Source organism: Heteronotia binoei, chromosome 9, assembly GCF_032191835.1.
Source record: "Heteronotia binoei isolate CCM8104 ecotype False Entrance Well chromosome 9, APGP_CSIRO_Hbin_v1, whole genome shotgun sequence".
Taxonomy (NCBI): domain Eukaryota; kingdom Metazoa; phylum Chordata; class Lepidosauria; order Squamata; family Gekkonidae; genus Heteronotia; species Heteronotia binoei.
Genome location: NC_083231.1, coordinates 106,123,391 through 106,144,633, shown reverse-complemented (window position 1 = coordinate 106,144,633; position 21,243 = coordinate 106,123,391). Strand labels below are relative to the sequence as shown.

The window sequence follows — 21,243 nt, the reverse complement described above, 5'->3', positions numbered from 1 at the left end:
GTCTCTACCAGGTGTGAGCCTTGGGTGGATTAGCAACCCTACAAAAAATGGGACCCATTCTCACATTACCTTCATGTCACAAGAACTGTTGCAGCAGAAAAGCTCCTTCCTGGGTCACAAAAGTAACACCAGAAGCTCTGAGTCACATGGCAGAGGCCTACACCTCAGCTCTGGTTCAGGGTTACCCAGCAAGATTCTGTGACACAAAGGGGGATTCAAATGAAGAAGAAGAAGAACGGGCCGCCCTGAGCCCATTAGGGGAGGGTGGGATATAAATATGATAAAATAAAATAAAAAGAGGAAGAGGAAGAAGAAGAAGAAGAAGAAGAGGAGACTGGACTTATACCCCACCCTTTGCTAACCAAAGAAGTCTCAAAGCGGCTTATAAATCTCCTTTCCCTTCTCCTCCCAACAACAGACACCCTGTTAGGTAGGAGGGGCTGAGAGAGCTCTCCCAGAACTGCTCTTGAGCAGAACAGCTTTGAGAGAACTTGTGGCTGACCCAAGATCACATTAGCAGGTGCACGTGGAGGAGTGGGGAATCAAATCTGGTTCTCCCAGATAAGAGTCTGCGCACTTAACCACTACACCAAACTGGCTCTCTTAGGTCCCCCAGATCCTACTCTGCCATTCTTAAAAACGACACCACACTGACTTCATGGCTACAGTAGCAGGAGAAACCAGATGTGTCGTTTTGAGCACCCCAAAGGAAAGAATAAATGGAGTGTTGTGTCAACGTTCTCCCAGGGATGTTCATCCGCCTTACCGGCACCTGCCCTTTAAGCCCTGCAATTAACGTAGCCATTCAACTTTCTTTGCTCCAGGCTGAAATGTCCCTAGACATAGATCAGGCCTGTCATCTAGGTTTTACAAAGATGGACCTTTCCATAGCACCGCTGTTGTAATTAGATGAAAGAAAGGATACCTTATCGGTTAGGGACAGGCCACCAACAACTCAGGTGCCCAACAGTGGCTCATGTTGTTTGGCAAGCAGGGCAGTTTGCCACCCAGTGGACCGAGGTGAAGTGTTAAGAGCACTGCTCAGATGCACCCTGACTCCACTGCCTGGCCAAGTATAACCCCTTGTCCTCCCCCACTGCTTGTGCTTGCCGATATACCAGGATCTGCACAGGTACATGTGGCAAAGGTGTTTTTTTGAGGGGTGGGGCGTTTTTGTGTTTTTTGAGAGCCATGATTCTCAGAATTGCACAAGAGAAAAAGCCATCATAGCTCAGTGACGATGCTCTGCTGATAAGGAGAACTTGGGCAGCAGAGATGAAAACATTAGTTCTGCTTGAGATCATTTATTTTATTTTATTTTATTGGATTTATAACCCGCCCTCCCCTGATGGGCTAAGAGCGGCTAACAACAAATAAAAACAACATAAAATATTAAAAACAAAATATACAATAAAATCATTTCCATTTTATAGTCATTAAAAGTCCAAGATGCACGTTGATGATATTTTGATGCTTCTGGTTTCAGTTATGTTAGTTCAGTGAGATTGTTGGTGCTGTGGAATAGCCACCTTCCCTTAACCGTTAAAAGCAAGTTTGAACAGTTCAGTCTTACAGGCCCTGCGGAACTGTGGCAGGTCCCACAGGGCCCTGATCATGGAGCCGGGGCTGACAATAGGATAACTTAAATCAGGGGGCGGGGCCAAATGTTTTTGAGCCTATTGGCTCTTCTGTGGTTGGTACAACCACAAAATGGCTGTTGTAGAAGGTGGAGCCACACACTCAAAGGTAGCCTTTGCTTGGAAGAAGAGTGCTAAGGTTTTTTTTTTTTAATGCACTAGGAAAGAGGAGTAAGATTAGGACTGCCAGGTCCAACTCAGGAAATATCTGGGGACTTTGGGGGTGGAGTGGGAGCAAGATTGTCATAAGTACGATTGAACTCCGAAGGAAGTTCTAGCCATCATGTTCTTTTAAATGCCTTCCTTCTATTGGAAATAATGCAGGATGGGGGCACCTTCTTTTGGGGCTCATGTAATTGGACCTCCTGGTCCAATCTTTTTGAAACTTAGGGTTTTTCTGAGGAGAGCCACCAGATGAAAATTTGGTGCCTCTACCTAAAAAAAAACAGCCTCCCTGAGCCTCAGATACCCACGGATTGATTTTCCATTATACCCTATGGGGAACCAGTCTCCACAGGGTATAATGGAGTGCCCATCAGACATTCACACACACCCTCTCTGATAACCCTGAAGCAGGGGGAAGGCCTCCAAACCAGGGGATTCCCTGCCCCCAACTGGGAATTGGCAACCCTAAGAGGACAAATAAAATCAACACTGAGGTACCAGCTGCTACCAAAAGGAGGTTATTTAAACGCATAGCCAATTAGATATCCAATGACCGATGAGAAACTCTGCTAGGTGACAGCCCCATCCACTTTCTAAAAACTTTTGGCAGATGAAGATGATGATGATATTGGATTTATATTGCACCCTCCACTCTGAGTCTCAGAGTGGCTCACAATCTCCTTTATCTTCTTCTGCCAAAACAGACTGGTGGGTGGGGCTGAGGGAGTTCTCACAGAAGCTGCCCTTTCAAGAACAACTCTGCGAGAACTATAGCTGACCCAAGGCCATTCCAGCAGCTGCAAGTGGAGGAGTAGGGAATCAAACCCGGTAAGAGTCTGCACACTTAACTACTACATCAAACACCAGGAAAAGTTTCAGTGGGTCATGGTGCCCACAGACAGCATTGCTGGGGACCCCTGGCTTAAATGTGAGACAACACCCTACATCTCTAAGAGATCAAGTCTGTGAATGGTAGGACTGGGAATAGTACTTACAATGGCTCTTCACCTGCCCACATTTAGCAATATTTCCCTCTGGCCCTGAAACTTCACACGTTGAATGCCTCTCTTTGTTCCAGTCCTGAACCAACCTCTAATAATTAACCAAACCTTTGGTTTGTTTTCTCAAATTATTACTTTCCTATCATCTTTCCTACCTCCCACCCCATGACTCAATTCGTAATATTTATTTGTGCTGCTGTACTTAATTATTGTAGGGAAAAATAAAGGAAAATTTAAATTTCATCAAAGACCCATCTGGTGCATTTTCTCTACCCCCATAAATGGTGACGGATGAAAACAAAAATCACCAACTTCTTTGTTCTTTCCCATTAAAGGCTCTCAGAGTAATACTTAGCGGGCGTATAATCGTATGCAATAATAATGCATTTCCATTATGCGATATTAAAGTGGAAAAACAAATTACAGGGTTCAAAAATCAAGAGCAAAAACTAAACTGGCAGGGAAAAAATGGAAGGCCAAGTAAACTGATATGAAAGGAGTGAAGGCTACAGTCTGTTGGAACAAAAAGCGCTCTGTGCACAATGACACTCTTGCATGGCTCCCATCGATTTCCATAGAAATGACACAAAACTACCTCTTGCTACATTGTGCTCATAAAAACCAAGCGACTGTGCCTGGTAGTGTACAGGAGACAAAACATCAAGCCAAACTGTCTTTTGAATGAATAAAGATTCTGCTGAAGGTTCAAGATGAGCCAAACCAAGAGGACACTACCAAAGGAAAAGGGCAAGCCCGTTCACATACATAGTACAAAACTTAGAACCAAGTTACCATGGTGCATTAATAACAATAACTGTACCATCAAGTCATAACCGATTCATGGAGAGCCCAGAATGATGTGGTTTTCAAAGCAACAGATGAGCAGAGGTGGTTTGCCTTTGTCTTCTTCTGCATGGTCTTCCCTGGTGGTTTCCTCTACTTCGTTTCCCAGCTGGGATATCAGGCTGCTCACCATGATGCAAAATATATAGAAATACAGACAACTGGCAGCTAATAGATAGCCTACGTATCATGGTGCAAAGTATGTGGAGATATAGGTTACCTAGTAGCTACAAGTTACCCATCCCAATCCTCAATATGAATTGAACTTTCGGGCCAGATGCAATGTGGGCAGCTATATTTGCTTCTTCACACATCTGCCCGAATGGGGAGGTCTAATTTTAGAATTAAAAGTGCATGCAGGCAAGGGGAGGTGAACTCACTCGTCTTAACTCACTGCATTTTGTTCCCATGGGCTCTTTTCTCACTAGTATGGTTGCCACCCTCCAGGTGGAACCTGGAGATGCCTCTCTATTACAACTGAACTCCAGTTGACCAAGATCAGTTTCCCTGGAGAAAATGGCTGCTTTGGAAGCTGGAATCCAGAGCATTATATGCCGCTAAGGTCCTTTCCCTCCCGAGGCTCCAAATCCCTAAAATCTTTAGGTATTTCTAGGGTTGCTAGGTCCTACCTGGCAAAACAAACGAACTGGCTACAAACCATAGAGTTCTGCCCAAAGACTAGAGCGTCACCTCCCCCTGATGTTGGTGATATAATGATGTCACTTCCGAGAACCTCCCAGAGAGAACCAACAATACCTCTACCAGCTGCCAGGTAGGATGTTTGGGTTCCAGGAATTTGCTTGTTTTGCCAGGTAGGACCTGGCAACCCTAGAAATACCTAAAGATTTTAGGGATTTGGAGCCTCAGGAGGGGAGGAACCTCAGCAGCATATAATGCTCTGGATTCCAGTTTGTTTAACTGCTGGAAAAATGGGAACCCAAAAAGATTCTACCTGGCAGCTGGTAGGGGTATTGTTGGTCCTCTCTGGGAGGATCTCGGAAATGACATCATTACATCGCCAACATCAGGGAGAGGTGATGCTCTAGCCTTTGGGCAAAACTCTATGGTTTGTAGCCAATTTTACCATAGAGTTTCACCAAAAACCTAGAGTGTTGACAACATGATGATGTCGCTTCCGGGTGACATCACCATGTCGCCTTTCAGGTCAGTTGAGGGAGGGATTTCTCCCTGCTGGCCAACTGGCTGGTGGTGGGGAAGTGCCCCCCAAAAGGCAACCCTAGGTATTTCCCAAGCAGGAGCTGGGAGCCCTACTCACTAGGGAGCTGCAATATAGGAAGTGAACCCCGCTGGAGAAAACTGTCTGCAGCAAGAGGAAGCAGATGATGTGGCCTGATATTGGAAGAACAGCATTGACCTCCAAACATGAAAGGCCTCTTATCCTTGGTGTGGGGACTCAAGAGCTGGCTGTCCAAACACCTGCTATTCTACCATTAAAGTCAGAGCAGCGTGGAGCTTCTCCCTGCTGGGCTCTCAGGACATTAAAGCATAATGAGGAAAGGATAAAACATTCGTTTAACAACGGGGACTTGATATTTTGGGAAGAGGAGAGAGAGAGGAGATTGTTAATGCAGTTTTTTAAAAGTGCTGCAAGATGCTTTGAAGGGTTCACAATCCGAAACAGGATATAAATGAAGTGAATATATATAAATACTGACAGCGGCTCTCCAAGATTTTAGACTGACGGACTCCTCCACTGGCTAACTTGACACTTTTAACTAGGACTTTCTGTGTGCCAAGTAGATAATCTGCCCTCTAAGTCACACCCCTCCACAAAGGTATGGTGGAAGAAGTGCAAAGATTCAGTTCCCCTCACTTGTTCCCACCTTTTGTTCTAAAAAATCACACTGTGCCCTTCCCTGCTGTTGTGAATACGTGAAGCTGCCTTCTACTGAATCGGACCCTTGACCAACAAAGTCTGTATTGTCTACTCAGACTGGCAACTGTTCTCCAGGGACTCTGGCTGAGATCTTTCACATCACCTCCTACCTGATCCTTTTAACTGGAGGTGCCAGGGATTGAACCTAGGACCTTCTACTGAGCCAGTTTGGTGTAGTGGTTAAGTGTGCGGACTCTTATCCGGGAGAACCAGATTTGATTCCTCACTCCTCCACATGCAACTGCTGGAATGGCCTTGGGTCAGCCATAACTCTCACAAAGGTTGTCCTTTGAAAGGGCACCTTCTGTGAGAGCTCTCTCAGTCCCACCCACTTCACAGGGTGTCTGTTGTGGGGAGAGGAGATATAGGAGATTGTAAGCCGCTCTGAGTCTCTGATTCAGAGAGAAGGGTGCGGTATAAATCTGCAATCTTCTTCTTCTTCTGTATGCCAAGCAGATGGTCTCCAGGATCTCAGGTGGGGGTCTTTCACACCACTAACTACCTGAGTTTTTTTAGTACAGATACCAGGGAACTGAACCTGAGATCATCTGATTGCAAAACAGATACTCGCCAGGGTCTCATGCAGAGGACTTTCACATCATCAGCTAACTGGGCATACCAGGGACTGAACCTGGGTCCTTCTGCATTCCAAGTAGATGCTCTTCCACTGAGCCTCAGCTCCTCCCCAGCAAACAAAGCAGAGCTACAAGCAACACACATGGTTTCTTTCATTAGGCTGGAATTCAGACAGCAATCCTGAATGGGTTTACTTCCAATCTTTCTCATATATATTCTATGGGGTCTAATCCCAAGAAAACAGGGCTTTTTTGTAGCAGGAACTCCTTTGCCTATTAGGCCACACACCCCTGATGCAGCCAGTCCTCCAAGAGCTTACAGAGCTTTTAGTACAGGGCCTCCTGTAAGCTCTTAGAGGATTGGCTACATCAGGGGGTGTGTGGCCTAATATGCAAACGAGTTCCTGCTACAAAAAAAAAAAGCCCTGCAAGAAAGTGTTTTTAGGACTGCACTGTTAATTTCTCAACTATGATGGAAAAAGAGTAAAACACTTTATAGGGGCCTCTTAGGAAAAAAACAATTTTAGATACACAGAAATATACATATACTTCCTTTCACTGTTGATAGATCAAGATGGGTAGATGTGTCAGTCTGTCTGCAGCAGCAGTAAAGAGCAAAACCCAGTAGCACCTTAAAGACTAACACAATTTGTGACAGGGGAGGAGCTCACAGTGACTCACAAAAGCTCATCCCCCGCCACAAATTTTGTTAGTCATGAAGGTGCTACTGGACTCTTGCTCTATTCGCCTTTTAATGTTGTATTACATTATATTGAAATATAAAGGTTATGATTGAAGATGTAGAACTTTTAAGGAATAATAATAATAATAATAATAATAATAATAATAATAATAATAATAATAATAATAATAATAATAATAATAATAAATTTTATTTGTATCCCGCCCTCCCCGCCGAGGCGGCTCAGGGCGGCTAACAACATCTATACATGTATAACAATAGGTAATAGATAAGACTTAGTTAACAGTAAAAACATCTAAACATTATAAAAACCCGTTAATAATTAAAAAAAATTAAAATTCACAGTTTGAGTTAAATTAATCTGGCAGCATAATAATATTCTGACGCTGGTGCCTGCCAGTTTAAGTATCTATACTGACGAGAATCTTGAGACACGGTTACTCTAGGTCCTAATTCAGCAGCCAGCATACGCTTGTTTAAAGAGGACCGTTTTGCAGGCCCTGCGGAATTGGTCGAGATTCCGCAGGGCCCGCACCTCCTCTGGGAACTTGAAAAACACTGGTCTGAGCAAGAGAGCAATCAGAGCACCAGAATACGGGCCTTTTCGATCGCGGCCCCTACCCTATGGAACCGACTCCCCGAGGAGGTGCGGGCCCTGCGGAGCCTTGAACAGTTCCGCAGGGCCTGCAAGACCATCCTTTTTAAATCAGCATATTCGGACTGCTAAGAAAAATGGTAATTAAAGATCCGCCAATGCGGTCCAAAGATCTATACCGCAGTATAATTGTATCTACTAGACTGGTTTTTAATTTAATGTTTTAATGTTTTATTGTTCTATAATGTAATTCTAATGTTTTATTTATTATGGTGTGTTTTTATGGATTGCTGTTAGCCGCCCTGAGCCTGCCAAGGTGGGGGAGGGCGGGATATAAATGAAATTAATAATAATAATAATAATGTATTGCCAACTCCAGGCTCAAACACAATCCTACAAGACACTGAACAGCATTAACAGCTTGCAAGGAGTCTACCTTCACACTGATTTCATAGCCTGGGAGATACACTTCAAAGACCATTTGGCCCGTCTTTGCCAAACGATCGCTGCCAATTTATTCTGGAAAACCCTGGCTTCGTTTCCTCATGTTGATGCTAACAATGGAAACTCACACATGGAGCTTAGGATAATTAAAAACGAGGCAGACAGCAATCACTCTTGTTTAATTCACACAAATTGATCTTTATCTGTTTTAATTAACATGCTATTCTCTGCACTTTTACTAGCTTTACCTGGCAAAGAAATATTGCCTCAAACACTGTAATCCTGCAACCAGTGATTGCTGGTACACTAAAGGCTGGCTCATACAGTTGGTGGACACCATACAACTGATTCCAGGAGCAGATGGTGACCATAGCTGAGAGACTATGGAGATGCTGATTGCATGAACCAGTTTGCCCTCATGGCAGCTGTGACCTGCCATGTCTGGGAGAGCTGTGGCATCCAAAATGCTGCACAACTAACTCATCCATACTAACCTGGCCTTGCTCTTGATCTGGAAAACATGCACCCTTTGGCCAGTTACAAAGGACAGAAGATGACGATATTGGATTTATACCCCACCCTTCACTCTGAATCTTAGAGTAGCTCACAATCTCCTTTACCTTCCTCCCCCACAACAAACACCCTGCAAGGCAGGTGGGGCTGAGAGTGCTCTCCCAGAAGCTGTCCTTTCAAGGACAGCTCTGCAAAAGCTATGACTGACCCAAGGCCATTCCAGCAGCTGCAAGTGGATGAGTGGGGAATCAAACCCAGTTCTCCCAGATAAGAGTCCGCACACTTAACCACTACACCAAACTGGCCTCCTTTAAGAAGCTTGAATCTGGACCTGACCCCTTGACTTACCTGACTTGCAAAAAGAGAATTACAACAATTGTTCTCCCTGAGATGTTGGGAGATCAAAAGTCCCTTTTAAGTTCAAGACAGGTTTGATGGAACAAGGGTCTGATTCAGTCATTAACATCAAGTAAGAATTAACTCTGGCCCACCAGAAACAATGCTTCACAATGATGGGTTGTTTTCTATCTTGTAGGCCATTCATGCTCAACATGCATATGTCAATATGAGCTTGCAGAACTTGCCTGTGAAATAGTTACTACTAAGGATTACTTGCAAGTAGGGTTGCCAATCTCCAGGGCTGGAGATCTCTCAGGATTACAACTGATCACCAGGTGGCAATTCACCTGAAGGTAATGGCCACTTTGGAAGTTGGACTCAATGGCATAATAGCCTGCTAAGGCCCCTCCCTGCCCCAACCCTGTTCTCTTCAGGCTCCACCCCCCAAACCTCCAGGTGTTTCTCAACCCAGAGCTGGCAATTAAACTGGTAAGGCTTGTTATATTATGTGTGTGTGTAAAGTGTTGTCAAGTCACAGCCAACTTATGGAGGTCCCAGAGGGTTTTCAAGGCAAAAGACGTTCACAGGTGGTTTGCCTTTGCCTGCCTCTGGAGTTCCATGACGGTCTCCCCTCCAAACACTAACCAAGGCTAAGCCTGCTTAGCTTCTGAGTTCTGATCAGATCAGGTTAACCTGGGCTATCCAGGCCAGGCTGGTTATATTATGTATAAATGATAAACTTTTAACAAACCCTGCATGAGAGCATGCAGCTGGAAAATGAACCCAAATCGCTTTGTAGTCCCCAGAGAACAAATTCATACATTGGTTTTGAAGAGAGACCTTCATACAAGAGTGACTTCTGATGAGAGATTATGCAAGGGGTATATTACATAGAGCGCACGTCGGCTTTGGAGTGGGTGGGGGCCTGAGCATCTGGGAGAGATCGCAGCTTGCTGAAAGTAGAGGTCAATCAATAACAGTTTCCGCAAAACAGTCAGGAACGCCTAGGGGAGTTGCTCTGCCTATAGCAACGACCGCATCTGATCAAGCATCTGGTAGATTTCAAAACTTTCTGCATACCCACAGCCCACCCTGATGTCCCATGTTCACAAACCAGTGGCTATTCCATTTTTTTGCAACAAGGGGCATTTGGCTGGCACAAAGTTAGCTGAACTGGTTGCCATAGTACCAGCCAATACCTGGCATAAGAGTATTTACCACAGAGGTAGAGAGATAGAACAGGCTTCCACTGACATTTGCAGAGCATAACGGGCCTGTGAGAAACAAGACTTCTGTTGGACATGATGGATTAACTTTGGCTCACTTGACATTCTGGCTTCCATTTCAAAACTCCATATAGGGGACTCAACAAACGTTTACGAGTAGTCCATTTTACGAGCCCTCTGTCTCGGAGGGAGAGGTGTCGTAGTTTTCTTATGAACCAGATCCTTCCAGGAGGAGTAGATAATGCTAAAGAAACATCTTTCATATTGCAAACTGTAAATAATATGTTCCTAATAATAGACCTCAATTTATTTAGCGCATTCAGAAGCCTACGGCTTTAACTCTTTGCCTCTACCGAAGCACTCCACCCTGTCTCGCTACTCACTAAAGCGTTATTTCAGTTTCAGTGAGGCATCTCCAAATTCTTAAAAGTTGCACAGGGGGAGCAGCAGTAAAGGAACTACTGTTGTTATGATTTTAAAAAAAAAGACTTTCACTGAAGGAAATGCTGGAGAATACAAGGTTAGGAGGTCAAAAAAACAACCTTGCTTAGCTCTGGCTGTCCCATACGGCCGAGAGCAATTTTCAATTTAATACCGGAAGGCCAGCTTGTGTTGACTCTCATCTTGTTCTATCTCTGTGTTTTGCAGTTCCCGAGGGAAGCCCCAGTGTGGGGGGACAGATGCTATTTTCAAGCCATTCTTGCATTGCACTGTAGATTTTAGTCTTTCAAACGGAACCCAGGACTGAAACAATATTTATTTGTCCTCCAGATCCCTTTGATTTATTTATACCCGCCTTTCTCTCTCAAGGGGGATCTAAAGTGGCTTATGTAAGGGCGGAAGTCTAACAGGAGCTCCTTTGCATATTAGGCCACACCCCCTGATATAGCCAATCCTCCAAGAGCTTACAAAAAAGAGCCTTGTAAGCCCTTGGAGGATTGGCTACATCAGGGGCGTGTGGCCTAATATGTACTCATGCTAGAATTCCACCCCTGGACTTATGTCATTCTCCTCTCCTCCATTTTATACTCATAAGGACCCCATGAGGTAGGTTAGGATGGCAGAGGGTGACCGGTCCAAGGTCCCCTTCGGTTGCACTAGTTGGGATTCAAACTTGCGTCTCGCAGATATTAGTCCGACACTATTTCCCACTACATCACAATGGCTCTCAGTAGTACAATGCAGGCCACTTCTTGGCACAAGAAGTAAGGTTGTCATTTCTGGGTTGGGAATTATCTGGAGATTTTTTGGGGGGAGGGGTGGAGCCTGGGGAGGGCAGGGCTTGTGGAGGGGAGGGACCTCAGCAGGGTAAAATGCCATAGAGTCTGCCCCCCAAAACAGCCATTTTCTCCAGGGGAACTGATCTTGGCCATCTGGGAGATTGCTTGTAACAGCAGGAGATCTCGAAGTGGTTGGCAACCCATACTCCCTCTATTCTGCAGAGTCTTGCGAACAAATATTCTGCTTCATGAGCTACTGGCATTAAAGCTGAGCGATTTGGCTGCTGCATAAATTAGCTTGGTCTGGGGCCATTTTTCCTGAGCTGAGACAAAAATGTGTGAGCCGGAGGCTAAAAATACTGTGAACTAGCTCACACTAACTCAGCTTAAAGGGAACACTGCTGGCAACCACATTTTAAGAAGGATATAGACAAGCTAGAACGGGTCCAGAAGAGGGTGATGAAGGTGGTGAGGGGTCTGGAGACCAAGTCCTATGAGGAAAGGTTGAAGGAGCTGGGCATGTTAAGCCTGGAGAGGAGGCGGCTGAGAGGTGATATGATCACCATCTTCAAGTACTTGAAGGGTCGTCATCTAGAGGATGGGGTGGAATTGTTTTCTGTGGCCCCAGAAGGTAGAACCAGAACCAGTGGGTTGAAATTAAATCAGAAGAGTTTCTGGTTCAACATCAGGAAGAACTTCCTGACCGTTAGAGTGGTTCCTCAGTGGAACAGGCTTCCTCGGGAGGTGGTGGGCTCTCCTTCCTTGGAGGTTTTTCAACATAAGCTAGATGACCATCCTACAGCAATGAGGATCCTGTGAATTTAGGGGGAGGTATTTGTGAGTTTCCTGCATTGTGCAGAGGGTTGGACTAGATGACTCTGGAGGTCCCTTCCAACTCTATGATTCTATGAACCCTAGCGACAAGTCAAAAAAGAACATCTGCATGCTGTCTGGAAGGCCAACAGCCGCTTCAGAAAGCTACCGTCCTTGGAACGTTCTACCGTTTGGTGGCTAGAGAGCGAGAAGTGATAGAGAGAGCGAGACGTGTGACTGTCAGATTCCCCTGGAAGAACACGGTACCGGTTTTAAGCTGAAGCTGTTTTTGCATTACAAAACCTTGTTTCATACAAAAGCCTCCTGACATCCCTCATCAAAACCAGCGGTCTCTTACACAGCCAACGTTCGCCCCCTTGAATATTTATAAATATTCCACCTATAAAAGAGAAAAGCTGCGGATGAGTTGAGGGCCAATGTTTATTTCAGCGGGGGAGAAGCACCGCAACATCCCGTTCAGAGAGAAGACAGGCTGCCAGTGTGGCAAATGTGACCTACATACTGCGTCGGGAGTAAGGAAGGGTCGAACGCAACGAAAAAAGAGAGCCGAACTACAAGCGTTGGGCTTTTTTAAAGAGTTGGGGCCGGCTTCCCCAGACCCAACTCATGTTCTCTGCAGCTACATAACAGCTGCGGGGAATGGCAAAAGGAGTCCAAGTGGGTACCATGGTGGTGGTGGGGGGAGTTATTTCACTCCTTTTGCATCTCCACGTGCAGAAGTACTCCATATGGTGAAGCAAAACTGGTGAAATAAATCCCCCTTTCTGCAAAGAAAAAAGCAGGGCTTTTTTGGGAGTCGGAGCGCACAGGAACGGAGCTCCACCGGGACTGGCCAGGGCTCTGGCTGGCATGCTGGGGAAGGCATGGCTTCAGCCTTCCCCAGTATGCCCATGGACATGCTGGGGAAGGCACAGGGGAGCTCCTGCTGGACTTTTACAACAAAAAAAGCCCAAGATAAATGGCTTGAGGGTAGGTAGAACTCTCCCTCTTCCTTAGAGAGAGCCAGTTTGGTATAGTGGTTAAGTGCGCAGAGATTCTCTTATCTGGGAGAACCGGGTCTGATTCCCCACTCCTCCACTTGCACCTGCTGGAATGGCCTTGGGTCAGCTATAGTTTAGTAGGAGTTGTCCTTGAAAGGTCTTGCATCGCAAAACCTTGTTTCATACAAAAGCCTCCTGACATCCCTCATCAAAACCAGCGGTGTCTTACACAGCCAACGTTCGCCCCCTTGAATATTTATAAATATTCCACCTATAAAAGAGAAAAGCTGCGGATGAGTTGAGGGCCAATGTTCATTTCAGCGGGGGAGAAGCACCTCAACATCCCATTCAGAGAGAAGGCAGGCTGCCAGTGGAATGGCCTTGGGTCACCTTGAAAGGGCTCTCTCAGCCCCACCCACCTCACAGGGCGTCTGTTGTGGGGAGGGGGGGAGGTAAAGGAGATTGTGACAGCCCTGAGATTCAGAGTATAGGGTGGGATATAAATCCAATATCATCTTCTTCTTCTTCGGGTTGCAAGCTCCAGGCTGAGAAATACCTGGAGACTTTGGGGATGGAGCCTGAGGAGGATGGCGTTTGGGGGAAGGGAGGGACTCCAGTGTGGTATCATGTCACGAAGTCCACCTTTTGAACTGATCTCCATTGCCTGGAGATCAACTATAACCTCAGGAGATCTCCAGCTATCACTGGGAGGCTGGCAACTCTTCTCCTCCTGCATCACTGTTCTTCTGAGACCATCTGGGGTCTCCATCTCTTTTTTTAAGAGCCTTTCCCCCGCAGGTGCTGTGTGGCTGCAGGAAAGGCGAGCTGGGTCCTAGTTCCCCAAACCCAATTCTTTAAAAAGAGTAATGTGTAGCTTTGCTCAGAAAGGAAGAGCAAAAAGCAAATCTAGACCAGTGGTCTTTAACCTCTCCAGGCAGATGGCAGTATGGTAAGCATATGACATTCGATTCACATTATAAAATGGTGGGGGAGCGGGGAGAGCCAGAGTTATGACCTTGGAAGTGGTGCTGGCGGAAAGTACCATCAAGTCACAGCTGACTTATGCCAACCCCGTAGGATTTTCAAGGCATGAATTGTTCAAAGTGGTTTCCTGCCTGCCTTTGCATAGCAACCTGGGACTTCCTTGGTGGTCTCCCATCCAAGTACTAACAAGGGCTGACCCTGCTAAGCTTCCGAGATCTGACAAGATCGGGTTAGCCTGGGCCATCCAGGTCAGGGCATGACCCTGTGGGTGTCGAAGTTAAAACACTGAGCAGGAGACCATGAGAGCCATGGAAAGGGAACATAAGCCAAGCACCAAGAGGTATATCATAAGGAAGAACAAGGCACTGGTTACAGGCATGGAGGAATGCCCTTCATCACCAAGTCACCCCAGCTAACTGACCCACTGATCACCTCCGCAAAGAAAGGAAGGAGGGTAAGAGGCAACTTAGCTTTCAGTGCATGCACACAAGCAACAGACCAGTAATGATGTCATGATCCTGGACCTAGTGAGGCCTGCAGGCCCCAGATAAGCCTGCCTAGGAGTTACAAAAGAGCCTACATTTCCCAGGATCCCTTCTATCCTTCTGACTGGGTAGCAAGGTTTTTGGAGGGAAACTGGCCCAGAGAGGGGTGGGGCCTGGGAGGATAACATAAAAAGGTCAAGCCCAACCAGGGTGTGTTAGGGTGGAAAGCTGAGCTAGAGGCATGCTGTAGCCTAGAGAGCTTGCAGCAGGGGGAAAGATCCCTCATCCAAGGCAAGGGGTGAGTATTGGTTAGTAGAGTGGGGACTATATAGTTACACGCATCAGGCTTTTGTTTCTTTGCACCAACCTTTACTGTTCTCATATTCCCTTTAGAACTAAATCTTTGTCACACACTTATTATTTGAGCACTGTAAATAAACTGTTGTTATACTCCTTGGGTCCTCATATCTCCTTGGTCACAATTAGGAGGTATCTATTAACAAGGAGGATACAGGGTAGTTGGGTGCTCTGGGCCCTTCCATACAGACCCATACCAGAGTGGTAGCAACCAGTAGGAGGCCCTGCTAGGCCTGGCTGTGTGACAAATGTGCTGAGTATACCGACTGCCCGAAGACAGAACAATGTGCTCTGCACACCAGCAGCAGAGTGCAAGTTTGCACTGCCAGAAGGAGGGAGTCTCTCACCTGGAAGGCTTCCGCACTCTTGCTTTTTCAAAGGAAAACCGAGGCTGCTCTGACAGGTCGTATGTCCGGGTTGTGGGCTCAGCTGACACACCTTCTTTAGCACCTCTCCTCCTGTTATTAGATGCCGCTGGGACAACCTGGGGTGCTTCTCGAAGCGGGGAAAAGAGGAAGGGGCTCGGCCCCTGGGTGTCCACCACATCCTGCAGCTTGTTCAGTTGGATGCATTTGCACTTGAGCTCGTCCGTGAGATCGGCGATGGTTCGGGTCTGCTTGGCCAGCTGCTCTTGGAGCTCGATGATGTGATAGTTCCTCTCCTGCAGCTCCTCTTCCTGCCTCTTCAGCTCCCTTTCGAGCTCCCACACTTTGCTTCGCAGAATATCGGCCGCCCCGGCGATGGTGCTGATGTTCAAAACCGGGTCTTTCCCCAACTTGCCCCCGCCTGAGCAACTGAAAGGGCAGTTCCCCGCATGGCCATCCGGTCTCTTCATATACTTGTGTTTTACCGATCCATTTCCCATTTGGGCTGGTGACCTAGGTCAAAGAAAACAGATCAAAACCTCGCTGGGAAGAAACACACAAGCAGAACATTCGGCTAGAGGCGGAAAGCTAAAACCCCAGTGGGTCTTGCTGGGAAACGACACCCCGTCCTGGCTCGACCCCGCCCTGACTGTAGGAACCGAGGACAGCTCTGGCCCGGGCTTATCTATCCAAGAAAGGCCAGGAGAAGGAGAAGAAGAAGAGTTGGCTTTTACACCCCACTTTTCTGTACCCTGAGAATGGCTTACAATCACCTTCCCTTCCTCTCCTCACAACAGGCACCTTGTGAGGTAGGTGGAGCTGAGAGAGTTCTGAGAGAACCATGACTGGCCCAAAGTCACCCGGCAGGCCTCAAAGCGGCTTACAATCTCCTTCCCTTCCTCTCCCCACAAGAAGTGCCTTGTGAGGCAGGTGGGGCTGAGAGAGCTCTGAGATAACTGTGACCGGCCCAAGGTCACCCAGCTGGGTGGAGACCTTCTGCATGCCAAGCTCTGCCACTCAGACACGGCCCCTGCTGAGGAGGCGACATTTGAGTAGGTGGAGGAAACTCAGTCGAGTATATAACACCATAGAGTCCATCTTCCAAAGTGGCCATTTTCTCCAGGCAAACTGATCTTCGTCACCTGGAGATCAGTTGTAAGCCCAGGAGATCTCCGGCTACCATCTGGCGATTGGCAGGCCTACAGAGAGGTTAAGAGGCAGCCTTGTGCCACAAAGGAAAAGAGCAGGGCAGGGAGGCAGGCAGCAGGGGGAAGAGGCAGGAAAGGCCATGCTTTCCATTTATAGTCTCTCAGGTGGAAGGGAACTGGCTACAAGCCCAGTGGGAGGTGGAGCCAGGGAATCCCATAAAGGGGAAGGCACCATACCTGACCAAGAGGTAAGCAACAGACTGAGCCTCATAGGTCTATTTCTCCCAACCAGGGCTTTTTTTGTAGCAGGAACTCCTTTGCATATTAGGCCACACACCCTTGATATAGACAATCCTCCTGGAGCTTGCAGGGGCTCTTAGTACAGGGCCTACTGTAAGCTCCAGGATTGGCTACATCATGTGTGGCATAATACGCAAAGGAGTTTCTGTTACAAAAAAAAAGCGCTGCTCCCAACACAAAAATGGAGACTAAAGCTTGAGGTTTTCATATCTCCCACTCGCCATCTACCAGGACCTCCGCTGATGTGCCACACTGCTTTTCCAAAACAGCCTGGGCAGCCTGCTGCTTTCCTTGGACATCCCTAATAAGAGCTTCACACGTCACAACTGAAATTCAGGTGTCAGGCTGACAAGAGCATAACACAAAGCAGCAGATGCGTGGGGAGAAAAGGGATTTTTTTTTTTTTTTTTGCAATAGAAAAGCAGTTCACCCTTGCCCTTGCTATTGCACCAAAGCGAGGGACTTGTTTTTGAAAAACTATTTTTGTTCTCACATGGAGGCTCAAATCACACTTTTAAAAATCATTTCATATTTCCAGGTATCAGACACAAAGGCTGAAATCATACATACTAAATAAGGCATTTTCAATCTGTTTTCAGGGCAGTTTCCAACTGGATCTTGCCAGTTCACATAGTAGAAGATATTGGATTTATATCCTGCCCTCCACTCCGAATCTCAGAGTGGCTCACAATCTCCTTTATCTTCTTCCCCCACAACAGACACCCTGTGAGGTGGGTGGGGCTGGAGAGGGCTCTCACAGCAGCTGCCCTTTCAAGGACAACCTCTGCCAGAGCTATGGCTGACCCAAGGCCATTCCAGCAGGTGCAAGTGAAGGAGTGGGTAATCAAACCTGGTTCTCCCAGATAAGAGTCCACACACTTAACCACTACACCAAAGAGCCCCGTGGTGCAGAGTGGAAAAGCTGCAGTACTGCAGTCAAACTCTCTGCTCACGACCTGAGTTCAATCCCAGCGGAAGCTGGGTTCAGGTAGCCAGCTCGAGGTTGACTCAGCCTTCCATCCTTCCGAGGTTGGTAAAATGAGTACCCAGCTTGCTGGGGGGAAGCGTAGATGACTGGGGAAGGCAATGGCAAACCACCTTGCAAAAAAGTCTGCCGTGAAAATGTTGTGATACAATGTCACCCCAGAGTCAGAAACGACTGGTGCTTGCACAGGGGACTACCTTTACCTTTACCTTCAAAATCCAGTTGGAAACTGCATTGGAAAGGGATTAAAAGTGCATTATTTAGTGTGCGTGATGGCAGCCCAATGGTAACTACTTGGGTACCAAACCCATATACTACTTGCTAGGCCTCCTAGAAATGAAGAATAACACAGGAAATCAAGGGAACCAGAGATTTTTCCAGCCCTGCATATGCTAGGTGCTTTTTTGTTTTGTTTTTTGACTCTCCATATTCTATTTTATCCTGACCTGGATGATTTGCCCAATCTCATTAGATCTCAGGAAGTAAGCAGGGTTTGTTCTTGGGAGACCACCGAAGAAGCCCAGGGTCACTATGCAGAGACAGGCAATGGCAAGCCACCTCTGTTTGTTTCTTGCCTTGGAAACTCTATGGCAGGGTTGTTTCCAGGTGTTGAGAGCCCTGGGCAGACAGCGCTCAAAGACCTCTGGTCTGAGCACCACCAGCCCCCCCCCCCAATATCTTTCCACCTCTCATCTGTGTGCCCCCCACTTTCTCCCTCTCATGAGCCTTCCCACTGCCCATGCTCAGTTGCCTGCAACCCCTTTCCATGACTGTACTGGCTGATGCATGATGTGCTGTGTGCCACTTAGGGACGCTAATCACCAGGTCTGGGTGGGGGATCCCCCGGTTTTTGGGGCTTCAGGGAAACCCCACCATGAACAGCCACATCCCTGATGCAATGGCATTACACAGAAGAGACATCATTGAGTTGGCAATGCTCTGCTTTTTGGGGGAAACTCCACAATTTGAGCCCAGTTTTAGCACAGAGTTTGCCCAAAAAGTGCAACATTGCAGCAAGACGTTTCTGACACTCTGACGTCACTTCTGTGGGGAAATATACGAGTGGGGGTCAGCAGCAGTGGGCCCCACTGACAGCTGGCCCCACCGGCCCTGCCCTATGAGGTTGCCAGCAGCTGGCCAACACTTTGTGCCACTTTACAAACACACTCGTGCTCTTTTCCATCTTGTGAATCATTCAATGGATTTGCTGACTTAATGGAATGCAAGACTGCCCCAGCACATGAGCCTCTGCTTGGCATGCAGAAGGTCCCAGGTTCAATCCCCGGCATCTCCAGTTACTGGCAGTAGGTAATGGGAAAGACCTCTGCCTGAGACATTGGAGAGCTGCTGCCAGTCTGAGTAGACAATAGCAACCTTGGTGGAATGATGGTCTAATTCAACGGAAGGTGGATCCATGAGATCATGTGTTATTGGTGAAGGGCCAAGCCAGACGCAATGCTGAGAGATCCTTAAATGGATCTTGCATTCTTAACATGGGAACAGCAGCCCCCAGGACCCTGATCTGGAGGGGGGACAGGGAGTGAGGAAAGCCATGAAAGCCAGGTTTTTATAAGTGCTGTCAAGTCACAACCAACTTTTGGTGACCTTGTCATAGGTTTTTCAAGGCAAGAGGTGGTTTCCCACTGCCTCCCTCTGTGTAGCAACCCTTCCTTGGTGGTCTCCCATCCATGTACTGACCAGGGCTGACTCTGCTTAGCTTCCGAGATCTGACAAGTCTGACCTAGACTGAACCACCCAGGGCAAGGTAGGGGAGAGCAGGATGGAAGAAATAATCTTCCCTCTTATGATTTCCCAACTCAAAACCATCATCCTCCCTTTAGCCACTGCTTTCCTTTTGCCTGTTTTCTGCCTTCGAGAGCAAACCTCCCCTAATTGGGGGAGTCAGTTTCAATCAGAAAAGTTGTATACTGAGGTGGAAAAGCTACTCTCCCGCACCTTAACTCCATGAACCTGATCCTAATCAACACCCTTCATGGCTGTTTTGTTTTTCTGTTTAAAAAAAAAAAGATGCAAGATTTGTTCATGGATCTCAGAGTTTCACGTTAGGTTTAGATCCAAGTTCACTTTTATTCTGGAAAGTAGTCAGTTTGGTGCCAAGGTCTGACAGCTCTGGGTTGGGAAACAGCCTGAAGATTATTTGAGGAGGAGGAGGGGAAGGAAGAAGAGATTGATTTATAAACTGCCCTTCACTTGGAGTCTCAGAGTGGCTTACAATCTCCTTTCCTTTCCCTTCCCCACTGTAGCAGACCCCCTGTGAGGCACGTTCGGCTGAGAGAACTCCAAGAGAACAGCTTTGAGAGAACTGTGGCTGACCCAAGGTCACACCAGCAGCTGCATGTGGAGGAGTGGAGAATCAACCTCGGTTCTCCCAGATTAAAGTCTGTGCTCTTAGCTACTACACCAAACTGGTCTGGAGAGGAAGGGGTTTGGGGTTGTGTATAATGCCATAGATTCCACCCTTTAAAGCAGCCATTTTCTCCAGGGGAACTGACCTTTACCGTCTGGAGATCAGCTGTGATTCCACTAAATCTGCAGGCCCCAACCAGAACCTGGCAACCCGAATGCCACCAGCTGCGCAAAAGAACCCTCGGCCCCATCTGTCATAGAAATGAGCCCACAAAAGGTCTGTGGGGTTCTCTGCCCGTCGAGGCTCCTGCTAGGAAAACATCTGCTTTCTCATTCTCATACCTTGTATCTTGCACGGATGTACAATGTGATGCGGTAAACAAGCCCATCTTTTGGCAAGATGACAAATTGAATTAGGTGGCCTTCTGCTCTCCGCAGCTCTTGTGATCCTATGCATTATGCAAGGTGTGAATGGGTTTGATTGATAACGGTGCTCCCGCTAGGGGTTGCTAGACACACGCTGGGTACACCACCTGAACCACAAAAATGTCACCTGCACACTGCCAAAGCACCACACAGCAAGGCTCCTCTCTCCTCTTCCTTTGCCATAACTTAACACAGGCAAATGAGTATTTTCAGAGTGGATAGCCCCCCCCTCCGGAATATGCCAGAATGGATTTCAGAAATGCACAGGTGGAAATGTGAACCGTTTTCGCACACAGCTCACCTTGCAGTCACAATCCTGTTCCCTCCGCAGCGTCTGGTCGGATTTCCCACCATCTGCGCCGAAGTTACAGGAAGTGCCACAGCTTTTGCGTAGCAAACGTAAACCGCTAAAACCCAGTTTACATTTGCTACGCAAAAGCCACGGCACTTCCTGTAACTCCGGCGCAGATGGTAGGAAATCCGACAGACGCTGCGGAGGGAACAGGATTGTGACTGCGAGGTAAGCTGTGTGCGAAAACGGTCTCAGTCTCCCAATCTTTTTGAGCCTATGGTCACCTTTGGAATGTTGAGAGGGGATGGTGAGTGCTGCTCCAAAATGGCTGCTGCAGGAGGCAGAGTAAAACCAAATACCTCTCTCCTAACATCTCCTGAGATGAAGGAAAGGCTGAAGAGAGAACGGAACCACATGGTGACTGAAGAAAGCTCGGGTGCTGACCAGTGGAAAACACCTTCATTTGAATAAGGGCAGCCTTACAATAGGCCCACCCGGGGCTTTTTTTCTGCTGGAGCTCACCAGAGCAGTGCTACGCCAGGGCTAGGCCGACCCAGCTGCA

General features: G+C 47.3%; 1 protein-coding gene across 1 annotated transcript in view; it reads right to left on the bottom strand.

Moving 5' to 3' along the window:
* PRKG2 (protein kinase cGMP-dependent 2) overlaps positions 1 to 21,243 on the bottom strand; it is a 110,658-nt gene that overhangs the window by 80,823 nt on the left and 8,592 nt on the right. Inside the window, exon 2 of the mRNA XM_060247139.1 lies at positions 15,146 to 15,676. Within this exon, the coding sequence (XP_060103122.1) occupies positions 15,146 to 15,663 (518 nt within the window). The 5' untranslated portion in view covers positions 15,664 to 15,676. The remainder of the gene's footprint in view (positions 1 to 15,145; positions 15,677 to 21,243) is intronic.